At 45.2% G+C, this 12,167-nt stretch overlaps 1 protein-coding gene across 2 annotated transcripts in view; it reads right to left on the bottom strand.

The window, feature by feature from the left end:
- GGA3 (golgi associated, gamma adaptin ear containing, ARF binding protein 3) overlaps positions 1 to 12,167 on the bottom strand; it is a 730,479-nt gene that overhangs the window by 455,197 nt on the left and 263,115 nt on the right. For both annotated transcript variants that reach the window (XM_086930774.1, XM_086930775.1), the window contains one exon: positions 2,126 to 2,229. In XM_086930774.1, coding sequence (XP_086786900.1) covers positions 2,126 to 2,229 — 104 coding nt within the window. The remainder of the gene's footprint in view (positions 1 to 2,125; positions 2,230 to 12,167) is intronic.

Below are 12,167 nucleotides of genomic sequence, written 5' to 3'. Positions count from 1 at the left end.
CAAAATCTAGGCCCCGATCGATCCCTTCAGAGATGGGAAGAGCTTACTGGGGTGACCATATCAGAAGACGACTGGAGTTATAGCTGTGCACAATTACACCTACTATCATCGAATTGTAACTTAAAGATCATCCATTTTAAATTTCTTCATCAAACCTATTACACGCAGGTTAAGTTACACCGCTATGGCCGAAGAGCTGATGATAAATGTCAACGCTGTTCCACATCAGGGGCTGATTTTTTGCACATGGCATGGGCTTGCCCTGGTCTGTATAAATACTGGCAGGAGGTGACTGCCGCGCTCACACACATGCTGTCTGAACAGATCCCAAATGCACCATTAGTATGCCTACTGGGTATATATAAACTCAAACTGGCCAAGCGACGAAAGCTGTTGGCGGTAGCTTTGTTACTTGCGAAAAGGCGAGTAGCCATTAAATGGGGCAGCAAACGTCCACCCAGATTCAAGGACTGGATAACTGATTTACTATACTGTAAGGAAACGCTAAGCGCTTATGAGGAGGAAATACCTCAGGCCTCCAGACCAAAAGATTTTTGGCAACCACTATTAGATTATTTACAGCAAAGTGATAACGACTCTTAATCAAACTACGGTGAAAGATGTACTGACGAGGGGGGCAAGCTTGGCATCCTAGGAGGCCCCATTAGTACATTCCAATAAGTACGATAGGCCACATTGCTCATTATTAGACCATGGAGATTTTCAAGATATGGTCACTTGTTGTAATTGTTTATGTATAAGTATGCCACTAAATGTAGAAGTGTTGCCATGTGCATTTATATTGTTTGTATGTACTTCATTTGATGATTATTGAAGACATGATTATTTGAACTTGTATGAACATTTCTATACTGTACTGTGATTACCCTTTCCTGCTGCTTGCAGGAAAGGGTAATCACAAAAAGTAGCCAATACTGGGCGCGGGAGACTTACATCTGGATGGGGGGCGCTGTGGGGTGTTGGAGGGGGGCGCTAGCCGAGCTGCCAATGTAACGGCCCAGTTTCATATATGCCGCTTAACACGGGTATACGGCTTGCTTCTAAGCGCTCCCACCTTTGCCAGAGAACGGGGACAAAGGAGGGGTGGGCGATGTGTCCAGGATCACACAAGTGATGATCAATACAAGCGTTTTGGGGCACAAGGCTATGGCGAGGTGTGAAGGGAGCACTGATCGGGCTGCAATTTGAGGGGGGGGAGGGCGGGGGGGGGGGGAGAAAAAAACAAAAAATAGCTATTTTCCACGCATCTGATACACGCAATTGGCACCAAAGATAAGAGCAAAATCGGTAAAGATGAAAGAAGGAATGGAGAAGAAATTAGAGCTAAAGGAGAATGGGAAACAAAAGGGAAATGCAGAGGGACGAGAGGAAAATAAGAAAGGGGAAAGATCAAAGAAGGAACACGCGATAAAAAATAAAAGAGTAGAAGGTGATAATGAGAGAACAACGGGATGAGAGAGATGGAAGCAGGCACACAAGATAACAAGCGATGCGCGCTCTGTGCTGGGGGAGGGGGAGGGCCATTAGTCTGTGAGAACTCGCAGCAGAGATCAAAGGAAGGGTGGGAGGAACATTGGCGAGCGAGGGGTGAGAGGGTGTGCAGCCTGGTGAGCTGAAGTGTCAGCAGAGGCGGAGCGCGGCGCGCACAAAGTGTCTTGGAGCAAATAGCAGCTGTTCACAATGTGCGTGGTTGTGCTCACATGCACTGTACCTGATCCGCAGTTTGGGTACACTTTTGAAAGCCTTACTATAATCTCGCCAACAAGCATTGCTAAAGCAATGCCTTAGGCTCGACCTAAAAAGGTGGGCCAACAAACAGGACCCAAGGCCCATCTTTGATGTATGCTCGGAGAGGTTGGTATATTGTAGTTTGGTTTAAAACCAGCTAAGGCACGCAGATCCTTTTTAGGCCCACTGTCTGGCTGCAACTCAAAAAACAAGACAATCTACTGGTGACATGAGTCAAAATTGTTAACCTCACATTAACATAATCTACAACCATAACTGAGACTAGATATTCAACGCAAACAGAACATAGGGTGCACTAAATATTTAGACTTAATTCACATGATGCAGGTCTAGGAATCGAAGTACAGTCTCCCACCTTGGATTTCTCCTCATCATCAAAAACAGGGTTCTTGGGACGGGCTGGTGGGGATGGAATGAGAGTTCTATCCACAGGCATCACAGGATCAGAATGAACAATGCCTGAAAGAGGAAACAATAACATAACACATGGTTATTAAGTGGTCAGCAGACATAATGTGAGGATATATAATCCAGAACTATCAGCAAGGAAGGAGCCAAGGGGAACAGATGACAAGAGATTCAATTCAGGATGTGGTTTGAGCAAGAGGAGGCTGAGAACTTGTTTAATAAATCTGTAGCCTTGAATGCTGCACACCGCCATGAATATAACAAATTAACCATGGAAGATACAGATCTCCAATATTCCAAGCAATCAATAAAACATCTCTGTTTTTATCTCCCCTCAATCCATGAACAACTTAATGATTGCAGCATACCACAAGACCTTGACACACTGTTTAGGCACCTACAGAGAGGGGGAGCAGGTAAAGACATCTTGCCAGGGGTGCACAGCTTGCACCAAAATTAACTTCATGCCACATACCCCAGACAGTACGTCTAAGATTACCTACTCCAACAATACGTAAAAACCAAAAAAATTATTGGCCTCCTTGTTGGCCAAAGAGCCTCAAACGTGCCTAAATCAATGCTAATGAAACATTAAAAATACAGTTTTTAGGGCTCGCAAAGCGAAGAGCCCTTTTTTAGGGGTTTAAAAATGGACCTTGAAATTCCACACAGCTCTGCGTGTTGACTTCCTAGGTCCATTTTCATTGGGCTTTGCGTGCATGCTGTTTTTTAACAGAACACGTAAGAGGCCATAGGCGGGCGCGTAGCTCCTCCTATGGTCTATTGGTGTCTGTTATGCGCACCAAAGCCCATATGTCTTCAAATATCGCGGCCAGACACGGGCGCAATAATTGAAGACATATGCCTTCCAGAGGCGCTCGCGCGCACCACTTCCGGGATTTTTTTGTTTGTTTACAATAGCGATCGCTTTCAGTGCTGCTTTTTTTTCCAATAATGTACGTCAGCTTAGCCTTCACTGCTCTGAGCGGCCGATGGGGGTGGATCCATTCAAGGTCTACAATAGAAATAACACTGTAGACAACCTCATAGTCCATTGGTCACAAAAAGAATGATCGTGTGCATAACTAGACCTCTAAACTTCAACCAGGCTAGATGTACTGTTGCAGATACTGCACCCGACCAACGATGCTAATGACTCGTGCTTGATCAATCACACACGCAGTCACACGTATAACACCAAAACACTGTACCCACAGGCCACGCTGCAATTCAGCACCCTTCCAGTCAAGCACTGCCTACTGCTAGCGTGCTACCCGCTAATGTGATTCAGCGCCTCCTCGGTGTGATGACGTGTGGATGCAACTAAAATACAAAACTAAAAGTAGTTCTGTGACTTCTGTCCCGTTTCTTTTCTTTTCCCGTTGGCATCCTGCCCTACCAGCCTCCCGGAGGCCCGGGCTGTTTGTACCTCTCTGGAGGTTCCTGTAGACCAGTATGCCTCTGGCGGCGGGGCAGGAAAGACAACCAGAGGCTCAGTCTATTGGACACAGTGTCACTAGCAGCTCCTTTGAGTCCTGTAAGCTTTAATGTATGTCTGTCTGGTGAGTTTAGAGTGGACCAGTGGTGCATACCCGGAGGCAGAGGCTGCCACACACGACATGTCCTAGTTACACCTTGTTTGCGTCTGCAGCAGACTTTTTTTTTGGAAGGTGCGGATGGAGCTCTGGCGGTGCCCCTTCTCCCTCACTCAGCTGCAGGTACTAGTGACACAAGGCCCTGATATCGGGCAGGTGCCACTGCCTGATCCTCGCCAGACCCCTCTGCTGCCAGCCCCCGGGTCCCGTTGGGCCTCCAGGAGCTTCCGGTAGAAAGGCTGGAGAGGTAAGGTATCTGTCAGCTTAGCCTGGCACAGCTCCCGTCATGCACCGCTGCGGGCACACTGCTGCCCCTGATAACATTCATGTTTAAATTCTGCCTGCACGCGCCGCCAAGGAGGCTCTTTGTTGATGTAAAGACTCGTGTTGCGTGTCCGAGGCCCTGACTCGAGCAGCTCTGCCTGGTTTCAATGCATGATATCTCTTTGTGCGGTACTGAGGCCTTCGCTTTGAGACTGTGGGCATGCGCCAACCTTTGATGCCTGGTAAGGGGCAGATATGGGTCCAATGACGAGTCATGGTGCTTTCAAAGATTACAGCAAGACTATCGGAAACACATTCTGTAAGAATTATTCAAGGTCATAAGGGCAGGACTATTAGGCAAATCCCTACACTGCTCTTTCAGCATGAGAGCAGCACTAAGATTGGAGGGAAGCTGTGACATAGACAAAGAACCAACACAGAAGCACCCGGCAGCAGGTACGTTCAACTTTTAAAATGTCGCAATTAATATTAAACTCCCCCGAGTCCCCCCTGCCCTTGCCCTTTTTTATGTGGCGGCTGCTGCTGAGCCATGTTCCAAGTATTGCCTTTTATCCTAGATGACCAGGGGCCTCGTTCTTCTTTGCATCTCCCAATAGTGCCAGGAAAGAAGTGAGCAGACAAGACTTAGGCTCACATAATTAGTGGCTCGTTAAATTCTGGTGTGGGAGGGAGAGGGAACCACACACACAACACGCTTTGTTTAAAGATATAAGGCAGATTAGTTTTAATTAAAAATAAGGAGTGCCCCTGCCCATTCAGCTAATAGCACTTTACTTTTACACATATTCATTTAAAGCGCAGCATGCCACCATTGCTACAAAAATAAATACACATTTTTTGGGCCTACAATTTATAGACTTTTGTTGCAAGTGGTGTTGCAATATTTAGCAATGCCAATAGCTCAAACTTAATTAAAGCGAGACCTATTGCATTGTAAATACTTGTTTCCAGTGCAGTCCTCATAGATCACTGGGACAAGATTACCCATAAAGACAAAATCAAAAAATTTCCTTCACCTATGACACAAAAGGTGATTAATAAAAACTTCACTCATGGATGGACATATACAGGATTTAGGTCATGAAATCAGAATAACCTATCCTGCTGAAAGACCTATACAGCAATGGTGAAAAACTAATTGAAGAACCCTCCGTCCAAGAATGTGATCTATATCCAATAGATACCTGCATGCTAATTCAATTCCTACATTGTACTTTATCAGGTATCCGCAAGGTGAAAGCAGGGAACGTACAGCAATAGAGAGTATTTTCGATGAAGCAACAACACATAAAGGCATTACCAATCTCTATATAGTGAATAGCTTAGTAGCCCACACCAGCATAAACAAATGACAAATTGGGGGGACTTGTCTACTCTTGCTGAGGAGTTGCGGGGCGAACTTGCGGACACCACCTACCTGCACTTGAGCTTGCTGCCTGTGCTTGGGACCTCACGCTGTTGGTCTCCCCTGCTGCCGCTGCCTGTGACATCGCGCGGCCGCTTAGGGGGGGAGACTACAGCTCCCAGGTAGCATCGCGGTAATACCGCCCACTTCCGCCCAGTCTCGCGCCCGGAGGCGCTCAAAGGGAAAAGGCTCCTCCTGCGTCGCGGGACGCGCGCGGGGGCGCAGGGCCAAGCCCGGGCGCAGGGCCAAGCCCGGGCAAAGGGCGGGCCGTCTGCGGCCGTCCGCGGTCGACATTGGTCGGGCGGGCCACCCCTCTAAGTTGTTAGCGAGGTGAGTGAACATCTTATAATGGGGAAACGTACTACTACCAACACCATTCAGGCCCCAATGAATTCATCTATTATTTCATCCTCATTTGAAAGCATGCTTGAGAATGCCTTTAATATGGTCACAACAGAGATAGAAAATACTGAAAGAAGAATGTCAATGGGACTATCAGCACCCTATTTAGACTCTCATATTATTCCTGAAAATGATGGCCGTATAAATACTCTACTGTTATCGCCAAGCATAACAATTGTTAAAGCTGCCCACTTTGATAAACCACCTGTTGCTCCGATTACGGATAGTAATGTAATTACCATAACTGACTCCCAGCAGGATACCGAGGTTACTATTGATACCTCCACCTTGGTCTCTAACATTAAGACTGCAGGAGAGAAAAGGAAGAGAGGCCCCTCATAAATACCAATCAATAAGAGGAAACAATCTCCCCGCAACAAAAGTCAACCAACTCCGCAGAGTATGTGGTCCAGAGGAAAAACTGCATCAAGCGGGGTGCCAGCCAGTGAGAATGTGCAATCAGACGACAGTACTGTAGACTTAATCACAATGGGAGTAGGGTCCAACTTCATCTGCACACAGAGTCAATTGCTGCAAATGGCACACACAACAGGATTAACAGGAAATTAAGTGATACTATACTGGACTCAACTTTTAAGCAATTGAAAAGTCTAATGGACAAACAGTTTAATCTTATTTTTAAACGTTTGTATTGGTTAGAAAGCCTGGTGAAGAAAGAAGATGCTAAAAGGAAAGGTGTTATTATTATTGATCAGATTAGGGGTGAACGGCTTTTGAAAGATATGGAGGCTGCCAATAGAGGCATTGGTGGGGGAAGGGACAACTGTAGTACATTGGGTACTAAGAATGCAGGTGAAAAATGTGACACAGATAAAAATCAGCCTTCCCCTAATGCTTCATCTGGCGCTGCTGTGGGCACACTGTCGCGGACACTGTTGCCTGGAGCAGACAGGCCTCATGGCCCACTTTGTCTGTCTATGGGAGCCCTATCTGTTCAATCTACATCAGCCACTGTAAAACCTGTAAATGATCCAAATAATAGGTCCATCCCTGTTACACGGCTCAAAAAACAGGCTGAGGACGTTCTTCATCTGCCGCCTGAAGCCTGCCCATATGTTATAATCTTAGCAGGAGTCCCCCCCCCCCTTGAAAGAGGAGCAAAGTGAGTCCTGGGAACAGCTTAAAAACAAGTGTATTGACTGGCTGTTCAGGCACAAAGGGGTGGGAATGGAGATTTCTAATGAAATTCTAATGGTACGACGGGTGGGATGGGTTGGCGCTTCGGTTAAGAACATCTTTGGCGAATATATAGTCGTGAACTTTAGACACCCATCCCTAGTGAAACATATATTAAGAAGTAACACTACTCACTTTAGCCCCTCAACCGTTATAACTTCACTACCCTAAGGATTCTTCTATAGACCGCCCAGAGATCTTTTACCTCAGCTACACCAACATACCAATCACATAACCGGTTCAGTGTCTTATCTGACCTGGAGAGTCAGGACTGACCATCAAAAGGACTCCTGGATATTGTAGAATGGCACCAGAATACTGAAATGGTCCATCAGGCTGCGATTAAATCTAGACCTACTAGTACTCTTCCTAAAGTTTGTTCGGAAAAATTATTGCCATCCTGTCTTACCATAAATGATCTTGGTTCCCCAGAACACTATTTGAATATACTTAGTTGGAACATTGCTGGTTTAAAGTCGAAAATGGAATCAGCAGATTGGACTGATTGGATTAGCAATTTTGACATTTTAATGTTTCAGGAAACATGGTGTACTAGTGGTCTGCTCCTTGAGGTTATCTTCTGTCATAATAGTATTGTACCTAGCCCTGTAGCGGGCCGCCCTAGTGGGGGCCTATCCATATGGATAAAGATTACTGCAGGAAGTAAAACTTAAACCCCTGGAGACTAATGATAGCAATTGCCAGGCCATAATCTATTCCAACGGGGTGACGTTATGTTTAATACATTTTTATAATAATGAGTTTACTTCACAACCCAATAAGAATTTGATAAATTTGTTTGATTTTATTGATAAAATTGTGGATGAACAAAGGTATGGCAAACTGGATGGAATCTGCCTGGAAGGTGACTTTAATGCGCATTTGTACAAAGGAGTAGCTAACCCAGCAGTTACATCTGTTCGGGCATTACCCTGTAAAAGAGGGGAAGAACTAGCCACTCGGCATCTAGTTAATGTTATGGAGAAAGTCGGCTGCTTGACGGCCAAAGGTCCACTGCCTACCTATAGAGGGCGTGGTTGTTCCTCCACAATTGATTATGTTTTTATATCTTCCTCCCTTGTGAACTGTCTAGTGAAGGCCGATGTTCTAAGCACCGTCCACAGTGATCAGAACGCAAGTCTGACACTCATTAAATCTGTTAATAAATTTAAAAAGCGGAAGGAAATAGGCACAAGAAATCTGGTTGCATCGACAGATAAACTCAAAGTAATCTGGAAGGGCATAGATAATAAGGCCCTTCTAGCACGAATTATAAAAACGTATCCCTTATTTGTGAAAACGTGTTTGTCCAGTAGATGCCAAGATTCAGAGATTATTCAGGCCTTTTACGGGTTATGTGCGGGTATTAAAAAAGAGATCTCTAAACCCATTAGTAACTCAAATAAAAACCCCAGTTGGTTTAATGGCACCTGCTCACGGGCGAATCGAGAATTACGGGAAGCACTTGTTGCGTATCCCAGGGATTGGTCTCTGGTTAGATCCTTGAGAACACGCTACAAGAAGGCTACAAAAACACGCACAGAGGAGTTATTAAAGGAGCGGTGGGATTCTATCGCCTGCTCCGCCGCACTTAAAGATGTCACCGGGTTCTGGGGTGAGGTAAAATCTATGAGGTCCTTGGGCTCAAATATCACCCCGATTAACTGTAATATAGCCAGTAAAATGTGGGAAGATCACTTTTCAAGTATATACACAGCACCACAAACGACCGTTGACAATAATTGTTTAGTTAAGGCGGTTAACATTTCTATAACTGAAGTGGAAGATGCTATAAACCAAAGTGCGGGAAATAAAGCGCCAGGTCCTGATGGATTATCAATCGACCCAATTAAATCCGAGCCAGATTTTTGGTCCCCTTCATTATGTAATTTTTTAAATAATTTGTCCCATACTACTATCCCAAAAACCTTGTCAAATAGTATTATTGTCCCTATCTTTAAGAAGGGCGATAGACTTAACCCCAGTTGCTATCGCCCTATATCATTGATCGATAACACCCTGAAGATTTTAGGAAGAGTGATTTTTAATAAGATCAGGAACTGGGCAGAGGACAATCAGATTTTACACCCTTGTCAGTTGGGATTTAGGAGCAATGTGGGAAGTGTGGTACAGTGCTTGAACCTAAATCTTATACTGGGCAAATATACAATCGCCAAATAAGCCCCATTGTATTTGGGCTTTAAGGATTTGAGTTTGGCTTTTGATTTTGTTAATCGTTCACGATTATGATAGATTATTTAAAATTATGGGTTGAACAAGGTACTTGTACATTTTTTGGCACATTTGCACAGAGACCTGAAAGCCCGTGTCAGGATAAACAAGGAAGGCTATTTTAATTGGTAGGGGGGTTAGACAAGGTTGTGTCTTAGCCCCTCTACTTTTTATTCTTTATATAAATGAACTAAATAATTCCCTGTATAAATTAACCAGTGATGTCCCAAAAATCAATGGCAAACTGCTTCCTATATTATTATATGCGGACGATGCGGTCCTGATGGGCCGCACGCCAAAAGCACTTCGCACTTGAATAACGGGTTTTGTATCCTTTATGGCTGACCTTGACTTGCGCACTAATTTTAACAAATCATATATAATGTCTTGCGGGCCTAAAAAGTATTGCATTCATCAAATTGTGTCAGGAAAAGAGCTCCTAAGATGCACTAGCACTTTTCCTTACTTGGGCTTGACTTATTCAGACTCAGATCGTGGCAGCTTCATGTAGCCCAAGAAAAAAAATAAACTTGGTAAGGCTGTAAACTCTATAATTAGCCTCCGACAGCCAAAGCAGGCAGAGGTTGTAATACCGTTACTACAGATCTATAGAATCCAATGCCTACCGACAGCAACTTATGGTGCAGAGGTGTGGGGGTTTACAAACTGTAGTAGCATACAAACTGAAGAAAATAGATTCTGTAGAAAGGTACTAGGGGCTATCATTTCCGCACCTACCTATATATGCCATAAGGAATTAAACCTTTTTTAGGTCTCGACCTCTGCCAATGCCTCTGGCATTGCAGATGTCAAGACATATAGAGGTGAAACAGGAAAGCTGAACCAGGCGGATTATGTCGAGTGCATGTGCCCGTGCACGCGCTTGCTGGTTGCCGTTTGCTGCCACAGCAATGCCGAGAGCTTCACACTTCAAAGGAATGCTCTCCCCCGCCACCCTCTGTGCAATGCTTCTTCTCTCACCATTTCGCTATCTCCCTCGCCCTCCCACCTTCAGCCTCTTCCTCTGCAGTGCACCCTCTCACCCCTCCCTCCTCCTCACCCCAACATTTGTCTATCACACCACAGACTGCTGCTATGTAATTTGGGGCATAGCTTTAAACCTGTTAACTAAAATCTTGTGCATGAAACGTGCCACTTGCGCTGTATTTGAATGCTCCTTTGAGCGGTCTGTTGTATCTAGACGTATCACATAACTAAAACATATGTGTAAATTAAAACAGATAGACCTATTGTCTTTGCCAGTCCTTATTAGCAGTGTCTGCCTTTCTGGTTGGGCCTGGGATGAGGCATTTTCTGCTGAACACTTAAGATATTCTGCAGCTTTAACAAGTTCATTGTATTTTTCTGGATCATTAAATTAACTGGCGTCCCACGTTTTGGCAATTCATTTTACTCTCCTGTACCCCCCAGCCTCTGCTCGGCAGTAGCCATATTTGGCAGAAACATTATCTGCACTGTATTTTATTGACAAACTGAACAGTGAAAATACTACCCTAAGAGTAAGGTTCCAGGATCATCACTTGTTCTTGTACTGCTGTTTACAGACCTAAAACTACTGTGGTAGAAATTGCTCTTGTGGAACATTGCTGGAAAGCAGAAGAGTTGGTGGTAGATGACTCACTTCTTAGCTTTTGCAATTTAATTTGTTTGCAGGAAACCTTTACAACTTAATGACTTTCGAGCTTTCAAAGATTTTGCATTATTTTCAGCTAAAGGAAGTGTAAAAGGTGGCATAATGACAGAGTTCACTAAGCATGGGCTGCTGGAACACAGCATAGTAGTGTCCAAGGACTAGGCATCCACAAGCATCACCCATCAGACATCCACAAGCGTCAGGCATCCAAAAAGGGTGTGGCATGCACAAGCATCAGGCATTCACAAGCTTCAGGCATCCACAAGCGTCATGCATCCACAAGCGTCAGCCATCCACAAGCGTCAGCCATCCACAAGCGTCAGCCATCCACAAGCGTCAGGCATACACACGCGTCAGACATCCACAAACATCAGGCATCAGCCATCCAAAAGCGTCAGCCATCCACAGGCGTCAGACATCCAAAGGCATCAGGCATCCACAAGCGTCAGGCATCCACAAGCGTCAGGCATCCACAAGATTCAGGCATCCACAAGATTCAGGCATCCACAAGCGTCAGGTATGCACAAGCATAAGGCATGCACAAGCGTCAGGCATGTACAAGCTTCAAGCATTCACAAACGTCAGACATCCACAAGCACCAGACATCCACAAGAGCCAAACATCCACAAGCGTCAGACATCCACAAGCGTCAGACATCCAAAAGCATCAGACATCCACAAACGTCAGACATCCACAAGCGTCAGACATCCACAAGCAACAGACATCCACAAGCAATAGACATCCACAAGCAACAGACATCCACAAGCAACAGACATCCACAAGCAACAGACAGTCACAAGCAAGAGACATCCACAAGCATCAGACATCCACAAGCATCAGACATCCACAAGCATCAGGCATCAGACATCCACAAACGTCAGGCCTCCACAAGCGTCAGGCATCCAAAGGCATCAGGCATCCACATGCGTCAGGCATCGACATGCGTCAGGCATCCACATGCGTCAGGCATCCACAAACGTCAGGCATCCACAAGCATCAGGCATCCACAAGCGTCATGCAGGCACAAGCGTCAAGCATTCACAAACGTCAGACATCCACAAGTGTCACACATCTACAAGCAACAGACATCCACAAGCAACAGACATCCACAAGCAACAGACATCCACAAGCAACAGACATCCACAAGCATCAGACATCCACAAGCATCAGACATCCACAAGCATCAGACATCCACAAGCATCAGACATCCACAGGCATC

The sequence above is a fragment of the Lissotriton vulgaris genome, chromosome 7, assembly GCF_964263255.1.
Source record: "Lissotriton vulgaris chromosome 7, aLisVul1.2, whole genome shotgun sequence".
Classification (NCBI taxonomy): domain Eukaryota; kingdom Metazoa; phylum Chordata; class Amphibia; order Caudata; family Salamandridae; genus Lissotriton; species Lissotriton vulgaris.
This window is presented reverse-complemented; position numbering and strand designations above follow the sequence as displayed.